Consider the following 23853-nt stretch of genomic DNA (forward strand, 5'->3'; position numbering starts at 1 on the left):
GCAAAAATAAATTTAAAAAAACAAGTATTGAAGTAATTTCGAAGCTGACGCTTTTGTGTTTCTGGAGTCAAAGGAAAAAAGAAACATGGCTTATCGTCAACTATACTTTGTTTTCATTCATCAATAATTCTCTTTTTGATTCTAGTTCCACATCGTTCCAGAATCGTACTATAGTGTTAAGGCCGATTATTCTCTTTCCTCCTCCTCCTCCCCCTCCAACTCCTCCAACTCCTCCTCCTCCTCCTCCTCCTCCTCCTCCCCTCCTCCTCCTCCTCCTCCTCCTCCAAGTCACTGACACAAGAGGTCGAAAAGTTTACCACTCCCTATTTCCTTGTCATGTACGATACTTCATTTGTGGGTGTTTTTTGAAATCATTGTTGGTGATGTATACATGGGTGGGGGTGTTATTGGTACATCTAAGAAGGAAATAATAATATTTCAAGTGTTCATAGTGTACTCTCGGTGTTGTACATTGTTTTAAATAAAGAAATCTAGTTACTTGTTTGTGTTTGTTCATCTGTTCCTCTTTGCGCGTTACTATACTCTTATGTTTATTTTTTGTGTGTTTTTTTTTTTTTTTTTGGTTCGGACGGTGAATTGGCGCTACTGATATTTGACTAATGGGTGATAAGCATTAAAAGCTTCTTCCATTTACGATTAGTTTCTAGGATATCGGTTGCGGATATTTACTGTCAGCTAAAAAAAAAAAAAAAAAAAAAAAGTTTCAATGCTACACTCCATGCAACAGTCACCGTTTACCAAGTCTGCAGGTAAGTGGTTCTAACTTCCTGTCAATTTTATAGTTTGCTTTATTTTTTATAATTTTTCCACCATGCTTCAGATCTATTGACGCCGTGAATTTATGGTTATGATATTCATTATTACAATCGTTAATATCCGGTTGCTTCTTAGATACATGAAATTCAATTATACTTTTCCCATGTAATGTTATAGACAGGGAATTTAAACCCAATAATTGTATTCCAGTAGACCTCCTTTACTCAGAATATGAAAAAAAATTACTGGCACAACCCTATATTAGTTTATTTTTGTATTATATAAAGATTTCTGTTAGATAGAGCTAAAGCTTTGGCAGCGTCGAAAAATGGCAACTCGGAGATATTTAGCTAAAGAAAAAGCTTTTTTGATTCATTCCAGCAGATTTTATTGGCGGTAAAATCATAGAGAGGTTTCCCTTGAGTAAAGGCCTCTTAGACTGCAAGTCTTTAAAAGACTGAGTAATTCATGGAAATGAGACGTGGAGTGAAAGAATCATTAGCATGAACATCTTCAGGGTAAACCAGTGGTTCTCAATCTTTTTAAATAGTGATGGCACCATAACTAATGTAATAATTACCATGGCACCCTTTCTTCACCATACCACCATATCGCATGAATTATATATATATATATATATATATATATATATATATATATATATATATATATATATATATATATATATATATATATATATATATATATATATATATATATATATATATATATATATATATATATATATATATATATATATATATATATATATATATATATATATATATATATATATATATATATATATACTAATATGTCAGAGCAGGCACACTGATAATAATTATATGAAGACTTCTGCAGACTTTTGTGCTTTACAAATGTTCATTGAGATGATCTAGCCAAGACAAAATTCATGACAATCTTGCGGCACCCAGTTTGAGAATCGCTGGGTTCAACCGTTGACCTTCTGACCCCGTGACCTAGACAAAGGACGAAGCATCCTGTTCGATCATTTGAGGCAGATGTAGAACAGCTAAGGGAGGTTGTTCCACAGGCATAAAAGTACCAAGTGTCTTATCTCTAAAATATCACGTGATATTGAGAAACGGCTTGAGGGAAACATTCGGTGGAGCAGATGTCGACGTCAATATTAAACTGAATCGTCTGCGTTACAGAATCTAATCAAAAGAAATTGACACATCTATTTTACTGGATAATTATTCCTTATTTACAGTACAGATGTTTCTGGAATGTGATGTGATGAAAACTATGTGGCGAGGAGTCATTACACTGATTTTCGATTTTAGACATGTACTTTGGAGGAAGGAGGAAGCTGGATGCTGTAATAATTTTCATTATCTTGCATTAGATTTAATAAAGGCAATGTTTTCAGATATATAAAACACCTTTAGGTTACATTATCAGCTTGCAGTAGTTTTAGTAAAGGTAATGTTCACAGATATAAAAAACACCTTTAGGTTATCAGCTTGAAGTAGTTTTAATAAAGGGAATGTACTCAGTTATATAAAACGCCATTAGGCTACCAGCTTGCAGTAGTTTTTATAAAGGTAGTGTACCCAGATATAAAAAAACACATTTAGGTTATCAGCTTGAAGTCCGCCTCATACTCACTATGATGTCTGAAATGCCGAATATTTTGAGATTAAAAGTTTGTATACTGGCAAGTTCCTTATGTAGTTTAAATAACTTTATTTTTTTTAAATCCTGAACTGTTCAAGAAATTTCGTTGAGCAAAGACTCTTCTACTTTAGGAAATAATTTGCAAGTTGTCTTCCAACTCTCAGAGCATTATCGAAAAGCTTCCCTGTGGATCAAGGAAACATTATTTTAAATTTTGGCATTCGCCCTTATTGTTTCTGAAAGTTCCCACAAGTCTTGGAAATCCAGAAGCTTATGTACCCAAACTGCTTCAATTTTAATGAAAAAACTTTCATCTATTAATGCTATACAAGTTGATATCCCGTAACTTTCCCTGATTAGAAACATTTTTAAAAGACAACAGCTGAGAATCACTGTTTCAAGCAAGTGAAATACAAACTACTAAAGGGTGGCCTATTTTTCATATGCTGATATCGAGATGAAACTTACTGAAGTGAGCAGTCCGTTCTCTATGACCGTCGAAGGTGGGATTTTTGTCTTACTGTGCAACAACAAACAAACCGCGGTTGTATTACTGAAATGCATCAAACACAAAACAAATCCGGATGGAAGGAGAATCTGAAATTCGATCGAACCGGTGAAAGATGACTCCAGTTACGGTAATAAAGGTAGGATAACGGATATTCCTCGCTTTCTCGATAATGATTCGTGTAAAGTATATAACTTTTGACGCTTATCTTCTTGTTAAAATAACCCAGGACTTACGACAATGAGAAATAGGTTAGATTTCACTAGGACTGAGTAATTTCTATCGACGATGTTGTTCGTTTTCGTATGATCCTGCCCCGGGGTTAGGACCAGGCGCCCTATACTAGGTTAGGTTAGGTCTGATTATGTTAGGTCACAATCATATTTGATTAAGTTTGTAGTGCCTTAGGTTAGGTTTTGTTGGGCGGGGGGCTGCTGGGAGCTAAGCTCCACCGGCCAGGTAACGACCCGGTGCCCTAAGTTAAATGAGGTTACATACATCGTTGTATATCACTCGTTTTGTCATAAATGTCATATCCCTTTGTCATATTTACCAATAGTGCAGAGACATTCTGAGAGTTATACGGCACACTCCGTATTGATTGTCAAATCCACATTATCATAACAACCAGAGGATAAGAAAGTCTAGCATTTTTCTTGAAAGACTTGATATTTTTAGTCCTCATGATTGTAAGTGGGAGGTTATTGAGCAATGCTGGTGCTACAAGTTTTAAGGCTCTACAACCAACATCTGAAGTGCATCTTGGCTCAGATAACTTGAAACCATCTGTAGCTAATCTTGTGTTGACATGGGAGAGGGTGCTAAAACAAAGGAGATTGGGAAACTGAAACAAAAAGCAATAACTTTTAACGCCTGTGATGAATAGGATGATGATGTTGATGCGTAAATTGATTATTGTGGTTATGACAAATTTTCAGGTCTGACAGAGCGCCTTCAGCGGATAAGGACTGGAGGAAAAAAAGAAAAAAAGACAGACTCTAAACCCTGTATCTGTATAAGTTTTCCTGTAATAATGACATAATGATATACATTTTCACGGACCACTGATCTCTCACGTCTGTTATTTACAGGCTCTCTCTCTCTCTCTCTCTCTCTCTCTCTCTCTCTCTCTCTCTCTCTCTCTCTCTCTCTCTCTCTCTCTCTCTCTCTCTCTCCAGTTCTGAGATGCTTAGGGAAGGAGAAATATAAAGTAATTGGTCATTTGTATAGGCTTGGATGCATTTCTGCTTATTCATATACATGCGGATATTGATGCCTACGAAACCCAAATCGATCGCCATCGTACAAAACACCTCAAAATGAAGACATACAAATGCCAAGCAAAAATTCATTAACAAGAATCCACTTAAGGCTTGGATGAAAACATGGTGAAATTGCTGTTATTAACGATGCCTACCAAGTAGTCCTTCTCCACTTCACACCTGCTCATGATTGTTTCCAAAGAAATCAGTCTGACTCATGTAATTTATTTAATGGATCTGAAGGAGGCTAAATTTTCTTTGCGAAAGACACCAGGTAATAAGGTAATAAATTGCTTGAAAAGGTTTTGTTTAGTTTTTCAGTTAATTTCACAGGCCAAAATGACAGAAATTCATAGGCCCACATGACAGAAATTTATAGGCCAAAATGATAGAAATTCATAGGCCCACATGACAGAAATTTATATGCCAAAATGACAGAAATTCATAGGCCAACATGACAGAAATTTATATGCCAACATGACACAAATTCATAGGCCAACATGACAGAAATTCACAGGCCAACATGACAGAAATTCATAGGTCAACATGACAGAAATTCACAGGCCAACATGACAGAAATTCACAGGCCAGCATGACAGAAATTAACAGGCCAACATGACAGAAATTCATAGGTCAACATGACAGAAATTCACAGGCCAACATGACAGAAATTCACAGGCCAGCATGACAGAAATTAACAGGCCAACATGACAAATTCATAGGCCAACATGACAGAAATTCACAGGCCAACATGACAGACAACCAAAGAACCTTATCTATCTGGAGTGGAACATAATCCTGAAAGGTTGATTCACTGACTGAATTAGCTGGCGTCACTTGACCCCCGAATAAAACGATACAGCCATACTTCAGGATTGCATGACCACAGAGTCAGGAACTACCTAAAAATGGAAGCAAATTCCAAATCCTTAGAGCAGGGGGAAAGAACCGTTTAACCGTGTGTTTCGAGAATTAACTATGTCTACAGAGTAAATCATAAGAAGAGGAAGCCTAATGGGTTCTTAGAGGTCACCAAAAGCTTGGAATCTACCTGGCATTGACATTATGCTAAAGACATCCCAGAACAGCACTAGAGGTATTGAATATTTTCTCTCAACAAAATCTCTTCAGAAATAGGCTTTCAACGATTGCAGATGTCTTGTTTTACTTAACGTTATGAACAAAGTTACGAAATAGCAACAAAAATCAGTTTCTTAAGGGTCTTTATGATGACTAATGCCTTTGGATAATGAAAGTTCTGTAACGAAAGTTTCTCTGAGAAACAGAGCAATAACCATTATACCAAATTTTGTGGGTGGCTGGTAAGTCTCACTGTATATTTGCAATTATTTTTCTAATAAAGCAAAACATGTAAGGCCCTGATAACAAAAACGTGTTGGCACTAATTCTTTGAAAGTGTTAAGAGAGTTATTAAGTCATTATCTACATCGTATCTGGCGAAGGGCTTGATTGAATTTCCAAGTCAAAATCAGCTTTGTCTCTCGGGATAGTTTTGTGGGAAGGCCCGTATCAAAATCCAAAAGGCATAAGTTCGAATTCTGGCATAGGCAGATGCACTTATCATATATGATTAACTTTGGTTGTAAACTTTCCTATTGTAAAGGAAGTCTATATGAAAGCTTACATATGTATGTATGTGATATATATATATATATATATATATATATATATATATATATATATATATATATAAAATATAATATATATATATATATATATATATATATATAATATATATATATATATATAAAATATATACATATATATATATATATATATATATATATATATATATATATATATATATATATATATATATATATATATATATATATATATATATATATATATATATATATATATATATTATATATATATAATATATATATATATATATATATATATATATTACTTGTATATATGCATATATATTTATACATAATCTTAGGGTTTTGTCGCTTTAACACGTAACTTTTTTATGCTTACAAATATTAAGTCACTAATGTCACTTAATATCAAATTTACTATAACTTGAGAATAACCGACACCCAAGCGGCAATTTAACCTGCAAGTGCATCTGCTTCGGCCAGGATTCTAACCTGGACCTTTGTTTTAGATTCTGTAATAAACAGTTGACTTGACTATTGGATATCAAGAGACGTAACTTGATAATGACACTACTGTACATATTCCTGTCGAATTTAGGTTCTTGACTTCGATAACTGACATTATTATTATTATTATTATTATTATTATTATTATTATTATTATTATTATTATTATTATTATTATTATTATTAAAACAGGTTAACCAGACCACTGAGCTGACTATCAGCTCTCATAGGGCTGGCCCGAAGGATTTACATGAAATACCAGGTCTAGGCCAGAAGCCAAGCACTGGGACGAAATACCTGACATTAACCTATTTCCACCATGATAAGTGGTTGATAAATTTGGCGTATTGTAAATTTTGTAGTTTAAACCATAATCACATACCAGAATTGAAAATATAATATGCTTGTGTTTTAATGTTTGCTGCTAATGTTTCTGGCGTTCAATTCAGTAACCAGTGAGTCATTTTAGAGATACTGGACCCCAACTTTTATCCTACAGTTGTAGGGAACCACAGTGGAAAAGTGGTGTTGTTGGTTTGGGGGAAAACACAAAGTAAGTGAAATACAGGGATGTGTTTGACTTAACCTTACCTAGGACGCTGGGTCTTGACCTGGTCGGGGGGTTAGGGGTAGGGCCTCGTTATCCTGGACTCCCTGCCAACCTAACCTAACCTAATTTAGTGCACTATAAATTAAGATAAATTATTGGTTTGCAACCTTATTTAACCACACTTAACCTAACGTGACTGTGAACCCGGGAATCTCTCTCTCTCTCTCTCTCTCTCTCTCTCTCTCTCTCTCTCTCTCTCTCTCTCTCTCTCTCTCTATAAGCAAGATCTCAAAGCTGGGAAGCTAAAATAAGATAAAAATAAAATTTCCATGTTGTAAATTTGAATAATTCGATTGGTTCATTCTGATGAATAAATAGTTCAGGCAGAATGATTCCCCAAACTGGGGAGCGACGTTCCCGTTTGCTCCCTGACACATGCACTGTGAAATTTTCATTTACCTCTTTAAATATTTGGAATAAACTGCCAATCATGCGTCATATAACCGGAACTCACACCCTCCTTTTGTGTTCCTTAAGGCTTGCGATCTTACTGTATATGAAAGACCTGTATTTCCCAAGAGGACAAGGCAAAAATTTTTTTTTATCCTAACGGTTCATATTCTCTTCAAAGTGTATTTTTCGAAGTGAGGTTAATCTGAATTCTTGTCTATCTTTGCTGTTTTCTTCACGAAATGGAAGTATGGCTTTTATAAATACTGTTTAAGTTCAGCTGTACGTACCCAGGTACCCAGGTAAAGATGTACAGATGCTATTAACTTTGATGAAAACAGGAATGAAACGAAGTGATTCGACTATATTACTAACATTCTGTACTAGGGACGTACTGTATGCAATTCTCTAACCAAGAAATGTTCAGCTGAGTATGCCAGCAATCAAATCATCAGTTTCTTCATTCTCTCTCTCTCTCTCTCTCTCTCTCTCTCTCTCTCTCTATACACACACACACACACACACACACACACATAGCCCAGCCAGTTTATTAAGCATTAAACAACCCAAAGGAGTTAATAATTATCAACAAGTGTTCAGCCTCCGTGGGTGGTTTTGTAATATAAATACTGGCGGTGTTTGGCAAAAGTATCCCAGATCGAAACGTAAGTCACCTCAGTCGGGAGAAAAACTACGTTGATCAGTTGTGAAGTGGATACGGTTTGGGGAAGTCCTCCTCCTCAGGATGGCGTTCTTCAGGCGATTCCCAGCGACGCTCTGCGTTTGCTTGATGCTGATCGTTGTGTGGGCAGAAGGTGAAGCACAGTCAGTCCGTTTTTGTTGATATATATATATATATATATATATATATATATATATATACTGTATATTTATATATGTGTGTGTATACACTGTTTTTTCTATATATATATGTATGTGTATACACTGTTTTTTTCATATATATGTATGTATATATATGTATATATATATATATATATATATATATATATATATATATATATATATATATATATATATATATATATATATATATATAATTATTAGCTATACTGGCTAGCTGAGAACGAGTGCTTTTAGATGACAGTATTTTTGGGTGGGGAGGGGGGGTTGCTCAAAATGTGATTATGAATATTAATAAAAAATTTGATAATAAAGGAACGTGCTTACTATTCAATGCTTCTCATTGTATGGTACAATTTCCTTTCAAAATACGTGTGGAATAAACGGGAAGGCAATCCAGCACAGCAGGTAAATTTAGCAACCAAATTTTATAGCCGTGTCTTTTCTCAGTGTGTCATTGTTAGAGGCTCCATACAAGGTCGCCATTCACGAAGGTATTTCGTCGAGAAAATAATTTTTTAGTGCAATTTTTTTTTGCATATTTTTGAGAAGTGACGTTATCATTTTTTCAACTGAAAAAAACTGAACTTAGAGGTCGAAATTCTAAATTTCCCCACGAGAGAATTTTCATTATTAGTTTTAGAATAAGTGGTAAAAATTTGAAGCAAATCCCTTCAATCATAAGGTAGACACAGTCATTTACTTTATAAAAGGGGCCCAGCCCCCCCTTAAAAAAATTAGGAATGTTTCATTTTCAAATATTTGAGCAACATACCTCGAGTGTGATGCTTGTACCCTGGGGTCAGGAAATTTTCGCCCATCCAGTTGTTTATTTATTGGGAATATTTTAAAGGTCATAAATAGCTATGCTATTTTATTATTCGAACATTCACCTTGAATAACTATTGCAATTTCGAGTGCAGATTTTGTGACTGATAATATTATAGAACCGTGATTGGATCACAAAAGTTCTAAAGCACCAGAAGTCTATTTTCTGGTTCAGTAAATTTTACAGTGAATTATTTTGATGTTTTCTTTATTTTACCGTGAATTGAGTTCTAGTTTACCTGGGTGAGCAATTTCTATCCATAAAATAGTTTAATAATAATGAAATTTTTAACTCGTTCTCTCAAGTTTCGCTCTTACAGTTATCAGTGAATTGTGGTGCAAGAGTGGCACTTGTATTTTCATTGTCAAGATTTTCAATTTTATATATTTGCTTCTGTTCAAAATTAAAGTCTCAGAATATTATTGCAAGTAAACATATCACTGAAGTATTCTAAATTTGACTTCCTGACTCATGTTTTTAACTTTTTAAAGCTTGGGTGAGAGAACAAAACATCTTTAAATGACTTTTCCTGGAATGCTGGCTGTACAGTAGATTTCAGTCTTGGTACGAAAAAAAGAAAGTGTAACCTGGTTTATGTAATCCGAACAGACGATTTTTCAAAAAGCTACGTTACAAAGAGATAAAGATAAAAACAAAAGTATTGATAATGATAATGAAGATAATGGTAATGCCAACAAACAGCAACGATGTTGATAATTAGAATGAGATTCCATTAAGTAAGTCTCGTTTCAGTGTTCCTCATTTTCTGATATGATAGGAAGAGTGCATTCGACACGAATCCATCCCATTTATACTGTTTTAAGTTGTTAAAATAAATATACAATTGATATGAAATATGAAATCTTGCTGTTTCGAAATTATAAAAAAAGAGCAACCAGTTTGGGTATGAAATCTCAAAGCTCCTTCAGGATGGATTTTTTTGGACGAACTTGCAGACTTACAGGGCCTCTATAATTGAACACAGTCCAAGATATGAAAAAGCTGAATGGAATCTAATTATTGTGATATATAATCTATGTTTTTATGTCTAAGGAACGCTTTCAAAGGTACAGTTAAACGGTGGCTGGTATATCCTTTACATCAATCAACAAAATTGACCGTGAAATATATCAGTGAATCTTTGAGCTTTTCTGTTACTGAAAGAGAAGTCAACATATCAGCTTACGGCAATAGATTGAGTATTTAAAATTTCATAGTACAAATTACGGTATAAGATCTGCAATTCTCCTTGTATTTTAATAATTTACTTGCATCCTTATTTGTTTATTTATTAATTTATTAATTTATTTTTTTATAATAACTGATCTCTTCTTTCTGTATTTCCTATAACCTTCTGTAACTTCTTTCACATGAACACCTTATTCTTTTGAAGCTTGAATTTCAAGTCGTTGGCCCCTGTGGGCTTGTAAGTTATGTATAGGGTTCTTCTTCTAATAATAATAATAATAATAATAATAATAATAATAATAATAATAATAATAATAATAATATGGTGGTTTATTAATGCAATTATATATTTTCAGATAGTCATTTTTGTATGTAAAGAAATATTCTCTAACTTTTCTACTGACTAATGTCATTCTTCCTTCAAATACAGTCTCAGTGAGTGCTAAGGACCCAGTACCAACACCTAAAGCCATCAACCCTGTAGGTAAGATGTTATGAAAACAATGGTGCTTGCATTCTTGCTCATTAATTCATTTATTGGTAAGTGTTTTATTTTGGACAGTATGTATGTGTATATACTATATATATATATATATATATATATATATATATATATATATATATATATATATATATATATATATATATATATACATATATATATATAAATATAATTATATAAAAAATACATTTAGTTATCATTTAGTTATCAGAGTTGGCTGGTGAAAAAGGGTTCAAATTGTGGTTAGTATAATGGAACATTTTTAATACCGAGCATAAAGAGAGCTTATTATGCTATGTCCAAGATTTGCAAACGTTTAAAGAATTGTAGGTATTTTTACTTAACTTTGACTAACGAAAATTTTCAAAGTTGTACCTAAATAAAAGTTTTTATGTCAGTACATCATTGAACAAGAAATAAAAAATCTGCTTAAAGGTATGAAGACTGTATTTAAAATTCAGAGTATAAATTATACAAAAAGATTTGTATTGTCACAATGTTGGTGGTCATATTAATGCCATATATCTTCAGATAATTATTCTAGATTATAAAAAACATTCCCTATCGTTTCTCTTGACTAATGGCATTCTTCTTTCAAATACAGACACAGGGAAGGATACAAAACCAGCAACAACACCCAAATCCGGCGTCCCGAAGGTTCCTACCACAAAAGCCCCGAAGGTTCCTACCACAAAAGCCCCGAAGGTTCCAACCATAAAAGCTCCAAAGGCTCCTACCACAAAACCCCAGCAGGTTCCTACCCTAAAAGCCCCGCAGGTTCCTACCATAAAAGCTCCAAAGGCTCCTACCACAAAAGCCCCGCAGGTTCATACCATTAAAGTCCCGAAGGTTCCTACCACAAAAGCCCCGAAGGTTCCTACCACAAAAGCCCCGAAGGTTCCAGCCATAAAAGCCCGAAGTTTCCTACCACAAAAGCCCCGAAGGTTCCTACCATAAAAGCCCTGAAGGTTCCAACCATAAAAGCCCAAAGGCTCCTACCACAAAAGCCCCTGCAGGTTCCTACCACAAAAGCCCTGCAGGTTCCTACCATAAAAGCCCAAAGGTTCCTACCACAAAAGCCCCAAAGGTTCTTACCATTAAAGCCCCAAAGGTTCCTACCACAAAAAGCCCTGAAGGTTCCTACCACAAAAGCCCCAAAGGTTCCAACCATAAAAGCCCCAAAGGTTCCTACCACAAAAGCCCAAAAGGTTCCAACCACAAAAAAGCCCCAAGGTTCCAACCATAAAAGCTCCAAAGGCTCCTACCACAAAACCCCAGCAGGTTCCTACCACAAAAGCCCCAGGTTCCTACCATAAAAGCCCAAAGGTTCCTACACAAAAGCCCTGAAGGTTCATACCATTAAAGCCCCGAAGGTTTCTACCACAAAAGCCCCAAAGGTTCTTACTACAAAAGCCCCAAAGATTCATAAAATAAAAGCCCCGAAGGTTCCTACCACAAAAGCCCTAAAGGTTCCTACCATAAAAGCCCCAAAGGTTCCTACCACAAAAACCCCAAAGGTTCTTACTACAAAAGCCCCGAAGGTTCCTACTACAAATGCCCTGAAGGTTCCTACCACAAAAGCCCCGAAGGTTCCTACTACAAAACCCCCAAAGGTTCTTACTACAAAAGCCCTGAAGGTTCCTACCACAAAAGCCCCGAAGGTTCCTACCACAAAAGCCCCGAAGGTTTCTACCACAAAACCCCCAAAGGTTCTTACTACAAAAGCCCCGAAGGTTCCTACCACAAAAGCCCCGAAGGTTTCTACCACAAAAGCCCCAAAGGTTCTTACTACAAAAGCCCTGAAGGTTCCTGCCACAAAAGCTCCGAAGGTTCCTAACACAAAAGCATCGAAGGTTCCTACCACAAAAGCCCCGAAGGTTTCTACCACAAAAGCCCCAAAGGTTCTTACTACAAAAGCCCTGAAGGTTCCTACCACAAAAGCTCCGAAGGTTCCTACCACAAAAGCCCCAAAAGCCCTGAAGGTTTACCACAAAAGCCCCCAAGGTTTCCACCAAAAAGCCCCAAAGGTTCCTTTACAAAAGTTACCACAAAAGGCCCCAAGGTTCCTACCACAAAAGCCTCGAAGGTTCCTACCACAAAAGACCTGAAGGTTCCTACCTCTAAGATCATACCACAAAAGACCCCAATGACCGTTCCACTGAAGATCATTACCACAAAAAGCCCTGAAAGTTCCTACCACATCGTAACAAAAAAGACCCCAAGGATCAAACCACAAAACCCCCACAGAAAGTTCTTACCACAAAAGACACCAAGGATCGTACCACAAAGATCCCAGAAGATTCCAATGATCAAACCACCGAAGATCATCCACAAAAAGCAAGAAGATTCCTACCACCAAAGATCGTACCACAAACGACCCCGGGGATCGTACCACTGGAGATCATACCACAAAAGGCCCCAAGGATCATACCACCGAAGATCGTACCACAATAGACACCAAGAATCATACCACTGATGATCATGCCACAAAAGACCCCAATTATCGTACCACAAAAGCCCTGAAGGTTCCTACCACCGAAGATCGTACCACAAAAGACCCCAAGGATCATACCACTGAAGATCGTACCACAAAAGACCCCAAGGATCATACCACTGGTGATCGTGCCACAAAAGACCCCAATGATCATACCATCGAAGATCATACCACAAAAGATCCCAAGTATCATACCACTGAAGATCGTACCTCAAAAGACCCCAATGATCATACAACCAAAGATCGTACCACAAAAGACCCCAAATATCGTACCACTGATGATCGTACCACAAAAGACCTCAATGATCATACCACTGAAGATCGTACCACAAAAGACCTCAAGTATCGTACCACCAAAGATCATACCACAAAAGACCCCAATGATCATACCACTGAAGATCGTCCCACAAAAGACACCAAGTATCGTACCACTGAAGATCGTACCACAAAAGACTACAATGATCATACCACCAAAGATCGCACCACAAAAAAACCCAATGATCAACCCACCGAAGATCGTACCACAAAAGACCCCAAGGATCATACCACTGATGATCGTGCCACAAAAGACCCCAATGATCATACCACCGAAGATCGTACCACAAAAGACCTCAATGATCATACCACCGAAGATTATACCACAAAAGACCCCAATGATCATACCACTGATGATCGTGCCACAAAAGACCCCAGTGATCATACCACTGAAGATCGTACCACAAAAGACCACAATGATCATACCACCGAGGATCGTACCACAAAAGAGCCCAATGATCATACCACTGATGATCGTGCCACAAAAGACCACAATGATCTTACCACCGAAGATCATACCACAAAAGACCCCAATGATCATACCACTGATGATCAAACGACAGAAGACCCCAAGGATCATACCACCGAAGATCGTACCACAAAAGACCCAATGATCATACCACCAAAGATCATACCACAAAAGACCCCAATGATCATACCAAGATCGTACCACAAAAGATCGCTTCATACCACAAAAAGACACCAATGATCATACCACTGAAGATCGTACCACAAAAGACTACAATGATCATACCACCAAAGATCGTACCACAAAAGAACCCAATGATCATACCACTGAAGATCTTACCACAAAAGACCCCAAGGATCATACCACTGATGATCGTGCAACAAACGACCCCAATGATCATCCCACCGAAGATCATACCATAAAAGACCCCAATAATCATACCACCGAAGATCGTACCACAAAAGACCTCAATGATCATACCACTGAACTTCGTACCACAAAAGACCACAATGATAATGCCATCGAAGATCGTACCACAAAAGACCCCAAGGTTCATACCACATATGATCGTACCACAAAAACCCCCAATGATCATACCACTGAAGATCGTACCACAAAAAGACCCCAATGATCATTCCAACGAAGATCATACCAAAAGACCCCAATGATCATACCACTGATGATCAAACAACAGAAGACCCCAAGGATCATACCACCGAAGATCGTACCACAAACGACCGCAATGATCATACCACCAAAGATCGTACCACAAAAGACCACAATGATAATACCACCGAAGATCGTACCACAAAAGACACCAAGCTTCATACCACTGATGATCGTACCACAAAAGACCCCAATGATCATACCACTGAAGATCATACCACAAAAGAACCCAATGATCATACCACTGAAGATCGTGCCACAAAAGACCCCAATGATCATCCCACCGAAGATCATACCACAAAGACCCCAATGATCATACCACCGAAGATCGTACCACAAAAGACCCCAATGATCATACCACCGAAGATCGTACCACAAAAGACCCCAATGATAATACCACCGATGATCGTACCACAAAAGACCCCAAGGTTCATACCACATATGATCGTACCACAAAAACCCCCAATGATCATACCACCGAAGATCGTACCAAAGATACAAAAGACCCCAATGATCATACCACCGAAGATCGTACCACAAAAGACCCCACGGATCATACCACAGATGATCGTACCACAAAAGACCCCAATGATCATACCACTGATGATCGTGCCACAAAAGACCCCTTGATCATACCACCAAAGATCGTACCACAAAGACCCCAATGATCATACCACGGAAGATCTTACCACAAAAGACCCCAAGGATCATACCACTGATGATCTTACCACAAAGGACCCCAATGATCATACCACCAAAGATCGTACCACAAAAGACCCCAATGATCATACCACCGAAGATGATCCCACAAAAGATCCCAAGGATCATACCACTGAAGATCGTACCACAAAAGACCCCAATGATCATACCACCGAAGATCATACCACAAAAGATCCCAATGATCATACCACTGAAGATCGATGCCACAAAAGATCCCAACGATCATACCACCGAAGATCGGTCCACAAAAGACCCCACGGATCATACCATGGATGATCGTACCACAAAAGACCCCAATGATCATACCACCGAAGATCGTACCACAAAAGACCCCAAGGATCATACCACCGAAGATCGGTCCACAAAAGACCCCACGGATCATACCACGGATGATCGTACCACAAAAGACCCCAATGATCATACCACTGATGATCGTGCCACAAAAGACCCCATTGATCATACCACCAAAGATCGTACCACAAAAGACCCCAATGATCATACCACTGAAGATCATACCACAAAAGACCCCAAGGATCATACCACTGATGATCTTACCACAAAGGACCCCAATGATCATACCACCAAAGATCTTACCACAAAAGACCCCAATGATCATACCACCGAAGATGATGCCACAAAAGATCCCAAGGATCATACCACTGAAGATCTTACCACAAAAAGACCCCAATGATCATCCACCAAAGATCATACCACAAAAGACCCCAATGATCATACCACCGAAGATCGTACCACAAAACCCCACAATGATGATCATACCACAAACAAAAGACCACTGATTACCACCGAAGATCGTACCACAAAGACCCCAAGGATCATACCACTGAGATCGTACCACAAAAGACCCCAATGATCATACCACCACCAAAGATCGTACCACAAAAGACCCCAAAGATCTTACCACAGAAGATCGTACCACAAAAGACCCCAATGATCATACCACTAATGATCGTGCCACAAAAGACCCCAAGGATCATACCACTGATGATCTTACCACAAAAGACCACAATGATCATCCCACTGAAGATCGTACCACAAAAGACCCCAATGATCATACCACCGAAGATCGTACCACAAAAGACCCTGAGGATCATACCACTGATGATCGTACCACAAAAGACCCCAATGATCATACCACTGAAGATCATACCACAAAAGACCCCAATGATCATACCACTGAAGATCGTGCCACAAAACCCAATGATCATTCCACTGAAGATCGTACCACAAAAGACCCCGAGGATCATACCACCAAGATCGTACCACAAAAGACCCCAAGGATCATCCACCAAAGATCGTACACAAAAAGACCCAAATGATCATACCACCACGGATGATCATACCACTCGTACCACAAAAGACCCCGACCCCAATGATCATACCACTGATGATCGTGCCAAAAAGACCCCAATGATCATACCACTGAAAGATCGTACCACAAAAGACCCCAATAATCATACCACTGAAGATCATACCACAAAAGACCCTAATGATCATACCACTGATTATCTTACCACAAAGGACCCCAATGATCATACCACCAAAGATCGTACCACAAAAGACCCCAATGATCATACCACCGAAGATGATGCCACAAAAGACCCCAAGGATCATACCACTGAAGATCGTACCACAAAAGACCCCAATGATCATCCTACCAAAGATCATACCACAAAAGATCCCAATGATCATACCACCGAAGATCGTACCACAAAAGACCCCAAGGATCGTACCGCTGATGATCGTACCACAAAAGACCCCGATGATCATACCACCGAAGATCGTACCACAAAAGACCCCAAGGATCATACCACTGATGATCGTACCACAAAAGACCACAATGATCATACCACCATAGATCGTACCACAAAAGACCCCAGGGATCAAACCACCGAAGATCATACCACAAAAGACCCCAAGGATCATACCACGGATGATCGTACCACAAAAGACCACAATGATCATACCACCAAAGATCGTACCACAAAAGACCCCAACGATCATACCACTGATGATCATACCACAAAAGACCCCAAGGATCAAACCACCGAAGATCGTACCACAAAAGACCCCAATGATCATACCACCAAAGATCGTACCACAAAAGACCCCAACGATCATACCACTGAAGATCGTACCACAAAAGACACCAAGGATCGTACCACTGAAGATCGTACCACAAAAGGCCCCAATGATCATACCACCGAAGATCGTACCACAAAAGACCCCAAGGATCATATCACTGAATCGTACCACAAAAGACCCCAATGATCATACCACCAAAGATCGTACCACAAAAGACCCCAAGGATCAAACCACTGAAGATCATACCATAAAAGACCCCAATGATCATACCACTGATGATCTTACCACAAAAGACCCAATGATCAACAAAAAATCAAACCACCATAAGATCGTACCACAAAAGACCCCAACGATCATACCACTGATGATCATACCACAAAAGACCCCAAGGATCAAACCACCGAAGATCGTACCATAAAAGACCCTAATGATCATACCACCGAAGATCGTACCACAAAAGACCCCAAGGATTATATCACTGATGATCGTACCACAAAAGACCCCAAGGATCATATCACTGATGATCGTACCACAAAAGACCCCAATGATCACACCACCGAAGTTCGTACCACAAAAACCCACAATGATCATATCACTGAATACCGTACCACAAAAGACCCCGAGGATCATACCACCAAAGATCGTTCCACAAAAGACCCCAATGATCATACCACTGATGATCTTACCAAAAAAGACCACAATGATCATCCCACTGAAGATCGTACCACAAAAGACCCCAATGATCATACCACCGAATTTCGTACCACAAAAGACCCTGAGGATCATACCACTGATGATCGTACCACAAAATACCCCAAGGATCATACCACCGAAGATCATACCATAAAAGACCCCAATGATCATACCACTGATGATCGTGCCACAAAAGACTCCAAGGATCATTCCACCAAAGATCGTACCATAAAAGACCCCGATGATCATACCACCAAAGATCGTCCCACAGAAGACCCCAAGGATCATACCACTGATGATCGTACCACAAAAGACCCCAATGACCATACCACCGAAGATCGCACCACAAAAGACCCCGAGGATCATCCCACCGAAGATTGTACCACAAAAGACTCCAATGATCATACCACTGATGATCGTACCACAAAAGACTCCAAGGATCATACCATCGAAGATCATACCACAAAAGACCCCAATGATCATCCCACCGAAGATTGTACCACAAAAGACCCCAAGGATCATACCACTGATGATCGTTCCACAAAAGACCCCAAGGATCATATCACTGATGATCGTACCACAAAAGACCCCAATGATCATCCCACTGAAGATCGTACCACAAAAGACCCCAATGATCATGCCACTGATGATCGTGCCTCAAAAAACCCCCAATGATCATCCCACCGAAGATCATACCACAAAAGACCCCAGTGATCATGCCACTGATGATCATGCCACAAAAGACCCCAACGATCATCCCACCGAAGATTGTATAACAAATGACCCCAATGATCATACCACCGAAGATCGTACCACAAAAGACCCCAATGATCGTACCACAAAAGCCCTCAAAGTTCCTACCACCGAGGCTTATACCACAAAAGGCCCCAATGATCGTTCTACTGAAGATCATATCACAAAGGCCCTCAAGGTTCCTACCACCGAAGATCGTACCACAAAAGACCCCAATGATCGTACCACTGAAGATCGTACCACAAAAGACCCCAAAGATCGTACCACTGAAGATCGTACCACAAAAGACCCCAGTGACCGTACCACTGAAGATCATACCACAAAAGACCCCAAGGATCATACCACAAGAGGCCCCAATGACCGTATCACGAAAGGCCCCAATGATAGCACCACAAAAGACCCCAATGATCGTACCACCGAAGATCGTACCACAAAAGCCCCTAAGGTTCCTACCACCGAAGATAGCACCACAAAAGACCCCAAGGATCGTACCACCGAAGATCGCATCACAAAAGGCCCGACGGTTCCTACAACCGAAGATCGTACCACAAAAGGTAAGATGTTATACAGAAAATGTTACTTGGGGTAACATGAGATTAAAAATTGAAAATAATGTTATTGTTAGGAGGTTGATCTATCTCTACCTAAGTTTCTCTTTTGCAATAATCTATACTTAAAACGACTGGGCTGTTAAAATGTAAATGAATCTCTTAGCATTTCATGGTAAGGAAAGAGGAGTCATTATATCCTGCCTTTGTAATAAAGACTTGGTATTTAACTTATGGAACAAAAACTGTAAAATCATTTATATTTAACAATGTTTGCGGTCTTTTAATTCGGTTATATATTATTAGATATTTCTTGTATTAAAAATGTATTTTCACTATCAGTTTTACAGGCTAATGTCATTCGTCCTTCAAATACAATAACAGTGAGTGATAACAGCACACCAACAACGCCTCGAGTCAGTGACCACATTCCCACTAACTCAACAGGTAAGATTTTATGAAAACAGCGTTACTTATAATGACATTATATTGCATCAAGATTGGTCAGTTGATATAGAAATGAAACTCTCAGCCTAGTTTGTTAATGGAAGAAGTCAGCATATCCTCCTGCTGTAAAAAAAGGCTAAGTATTCAAATTTTTTAAAAAATCCGTAAGAATAATTTAACAACGTTTGTGGTCATTTTTTTAAATTATATTTTTCAGATATTTTTTGTATTTAAGAAAAAGTTTCAATATTATATCTCCTTACTAATGTAATTCCTCTTTCAAATACAACCACAGTGGATGTTGATACCATGCCAACAACACCTGGAGACGTTGACTACACTCCCAATAACTCAACAGGTAAGATGTTATACAAAACACCTATTCTTAGATCGACACTGGATTACATCAGGCTTCGACACTAAATATATAAAAGCAAATCTCTCAGCCTATTATGCTTGTGAAAGAGGAGTCACTATATTTGCCCAATACAATAAAAACTGTCCGTTTAAATTTTATGACATGAAATATGTAAAAACTTTTATTTTTCTCAAGGTTATTGTCATTTAGATGCGATGGTATACTGTCAGATAATTCTTGAACATAGAAAATAACATCCACTATGATTTCTTCTGACTAATACCATTCTTCTCTCAAACACAGTCACAGTGAATGATGACACCACGCTAACAACACCTGGAGACGTTGACTACAATCCCAATAACTCAACAGGTAAAATATAACAGAAAGAGTTGACTTATAATGATAGCAGATTACATCAAGGTTGTACAGTAAATATTTAAGTGAAACTCTCAGCGTTTTATGCCAATTAAAGAAGAGTGGTCATATTAGCTCAATGCAATAAAGAATATTATTAATATTTCTCATTACAAAATATATATAAAGTCTATTATTCGCAATGTTTGTGGTCACTTTAGTTCGACTGTATATTTTCAGGTAGTTCTTGTATGTAAAAAAAACAATATCAACTACCATTTCTCCTATTAATGTTATTATTCTTCCAAATACTGTCACAGTGAATGATAACACCCCGCCAACAACATCTGGAGTCGTTGACTACACAGCAAAAAGAACTCAACAGGTAAGATAATATAAAAACAATGTTACTTAGAACGACATCTGATTACATCAAGATTAGCTAATAAATGTAGTAGCGAATCTAAGTCTTTTTATGTTAATGAAAGAGGAGTCAGCTTATCAGCCTAATACAATGAAGACTGATTGTTTAAATTTAATAGTGCAAAATATGTAGAAAAGTCTTGGTTTCACAATGTTGGTGGTCATTTCTAGGCAATTATTCATTTTTGGATAGTTTTTGCATTCAAAAAATAGTTGTTTTTAATCATTCATTCATTTATTTTTAAGTCTTGTTCATTTTTGACAGCTTATTTTTGAAGTATTTTCACGACGTATCAGCTAGTGAATAATTTAGTCTGGAGAAAATAAAGATTTAAATCTGCTTTCGGCTTCCTAAGAAATGCAAATGTTTGAATATCCTATTTCACTATACAACTTCGGATTTAATTGCTCATGATTTTTATTTGTTTCATCGAAAGGTTTAAGAAGAAAAGTTCAGGTTCCCCCTTGGTAAAATACCTAATTCGTGGCGTTTCTGCAGTGATAATACATTATGGCGTATTAGCATTGAGAATTTGTCTTTTGATAAAAACTTAAAAATGAATAATGGGTATTCTTTAAAGGTCACAAGTTGCTTAGGGGCTTATATTTAATTATATTTCCTCAACATTCACCAATTTCTAATGATGTCCCTTTGGAGATCCTTCCGTTATAGGTACTGCAAGAAAGACAGAAAGGTGGTCATGAAACATTCACATGCTTGGCATAAGCTTCTCCTTTGGTCTTTTGCAGTAACTATGAGTTTCATTCTAACAAAAGTAAAACTCTAGACTTTGGTCCCTTTTTAGAATTGAGATACTGAAGGAAATCAAGCGGGCTTAACGCTAGATCTCAAGCTTATCGATCCTTGCAGTTGAAGAAAGAGGGAAAAGCTTATTTTCTGTTGACGCTGATGTAATTGTTCAACTGAAATTGAATATATAGAAGCCGAAACAATTGACTTCAATTCTACCTTGATAATTTCCGTCATCAGTCTTAAGCTGAGGTCGTATACTTTGCAGCAAAAGTCTGAAGAATATAAAGTTCTGATTAAAAAAAAGCTTGTCACTATAAACTGATCGACCATTATCGAGGAAGAACGTCAGTTAAGTCATTTTCTGCTCCTTTCATATCTTAGTTTACTAGAGCAACTGCGTTCATCACTAATTGCACATCTTTTCTGCTTGCAATAATTCCTGCATTGAAAAGTAAGAATTTCAGTGGTCAGTCATACTTGATGTCTTACAAAATCAAAAAAAGAGAAGAAATTTCTATTTTTATTGTTGGTAAAGGTGGAATTGTACTTGCACAGGCTCTTGTTACTAAAACACTCAAGAAAAAAGTGATTAAGCATGCAAAGGTTTCTTGAATTGGTCTTACATGTTTTCTGTTATCTCCAAAAAAATAAACGGAATTATTCGTGAATGATTTTTCCACACACGAATAAGACTGATTTTTTATTTTTATTTATTTACAAAAGGGTGTTGCTTTGGTGGATGGAGGTACACTCACGGCTGCTCAACCAACATCAGTGGTATTGTCAACTACTGCCACAATGGTGACTGGATCCCACAAGGTTAGTCAGACCTCATCTTATTTTGTTACCGCTTGCTTCATTTAGCTATTACTGGAGGGAGATTCAGAGGGCTGGAATGAAAGCTCTTTCCTTTTACTGTACCTCCGTTCATATTCTCTGTCTTCCCTCTTACTTTCCACCCTCTCCTAACAGTTGTTTCAGAGTGTAACTGAAAGGTTTTCCTCCTGTTACACCTTTAAAACTTTCCTACTTTCAATTTCCCTTTCAGCGCTGAATGGCATCACAGGTCCCAGCGCTTGGCCTTTGGTCAAAATTCTGTATTCTATTCTATTCTAATTTTGGGTCACAAGTGGTTGACCCCATGCATCCAGACACATATATTCTTATTTATAAATAATTTTTAAAAATTAAAATTAAACCATAGTAACATTAACATGCTATTGTGTATGAAACACAGATTAGCTAGGAACAAAGTAGCCTCATCACTCAGATATTTCTTTAAAACGTGAAGGCAAATTGAGAAGACCATACCAACGATACATAGACAATAAAATTAAGGATAAATAAGTTTTATTCAGATCATATTTTTATTTGAAAAGACAGGGTGTACTATACCCATTCTTTTTAAAATACTAAAATGAATATTACATTATGGACATCCCTTTTGAAATACTTAAAATTTATAATTTATCACGTCTGATTTTAAGATTCTGAGTAACATTTGACAACAACCAATATTTAGGTCATTTGTTCAACGCAGTGACTTGAATATTTATTTAATTTCAGGTTCAGCTCCCCTGGAAGGATAAAGCTTAACAAATCGATTCAAAATTTGATTGAATAAAAGGCCTGCCGCCACTTTTAAATTGGACAGTGTATGTTGATACAATCAGATGTCAGCAGTGAATAAAATATATGCTGTGATCATATAAATTGGGTATAGAAATAAATATTGAAATACTTTGTATTCAGGTGAAAAAAATGCTTATTTTTTGTTTAGAAAACTGAGGGATGTACTTTGATGTAACCTTGCATATCATTATCTCCGTGATGTCACTGACAATGTATTCGATAAAACCAAGCTTTTTTTGGGAGGTGTGTTCATCAGTGAATAGTTACTGTAACTGTTTTGTCAGTATTTAACCTTTCATTCTATATTAAAACAATGATAATAGTATGCTACTTCCTTAATGAACGGAGAGTCTGTCTATTTTAACTTTGAATGTAACAGATTCAACATCTCTGTATTTCTTATTTAAACACAAATGCT

The 23853-nt window shown here is 37.4% G+C and overlaps 4 protein-coding genes across 4 annotated transcripts; all 4 read left to right on the forward strand.

The window, feature by feature from the left end:
• Positions 1-739: 739 nt before the first annotated feature.
• On the forward strand, positions 740-14612 carry LOC136842170 (proteoglycan 4-like). Its single transcript, XM_067109529.1, has 6 exons — positions 740-770; positions 10632-10685; positions 11308-11600; positions 12023-12789; positions 13027-14105; positions 14191-14612. Exons 1-6 carry the CDS (start codon positions 740-742, stop codon positions 14610-14612), a joined length of 2646 nt encoding a protein of 881 aa, XP_066965630.1.
• On the forward strand, positions 14609-15315 carry LOC136842171 (lysostaphin-like). Its single transcript, XM_067109531.1, has 2 exons — positions 14609-14822; positions 14975-15315. The coding sequence occupies exons 1-2, from the start codon at positions 14609-14611 to the stop codon at positions 15313-15315; spliced, it is 555 nt and encodes a 184-aa protein (XP_066965632.1).
• A 74-nt stretch (positions 15316-15389) lies between these two features.
• LOC136842172 (lysostaphin-like) lies at positions 15390-16058 on the forward strand. The gene has a single exon (XM_067109532.1). It carries the CDS (start codon positions 15390-15392, stop codon positions 16056-16058), a length of 669 nt encoding a protein of 222 aa, XP_066965633.1.
• A 176-nt stretch (positions 16059-16234) lies between these two features.
• Positions 16235-23399, forward strand: LOC136842173 (proteoglycan 4-like). The gene is made up of 9 exons (XM_067109533.1): positions 16235-17597; positions 17799-18737; positions 18853-19470; positions 19807-19911; positions 20207-20269; positions 20573-20641; positions 20947-21011; positions 22527-22622; positions 23370-23399. The coding sequence occupies exons 1-9, from the start codon at positions 16235-16237 to the stop codon at positions 23397-23399; spliced, it is 3348 nt and encodes a 1115-aa protein (XP_066965634.1).
• The last annotated feature ends 454 nt before the right edge of the window (positions 23400-23853 follow it).

This window comes from Macrobrachium rosenbergii, chromosome 9, assembly GCF_040412425.1.
Source record: "Macrobrachium rosenbergii isolate ZJJX-2024 chromosome 9, ASM4041242v1, whole genome shotgun sequence".
NCBI lineage: Eukaryota > Metazoa > Arthropoda > Malacostraca > Decapoda > Palaemonidae > Macrobrachium > Macrobrachium rosenbergii.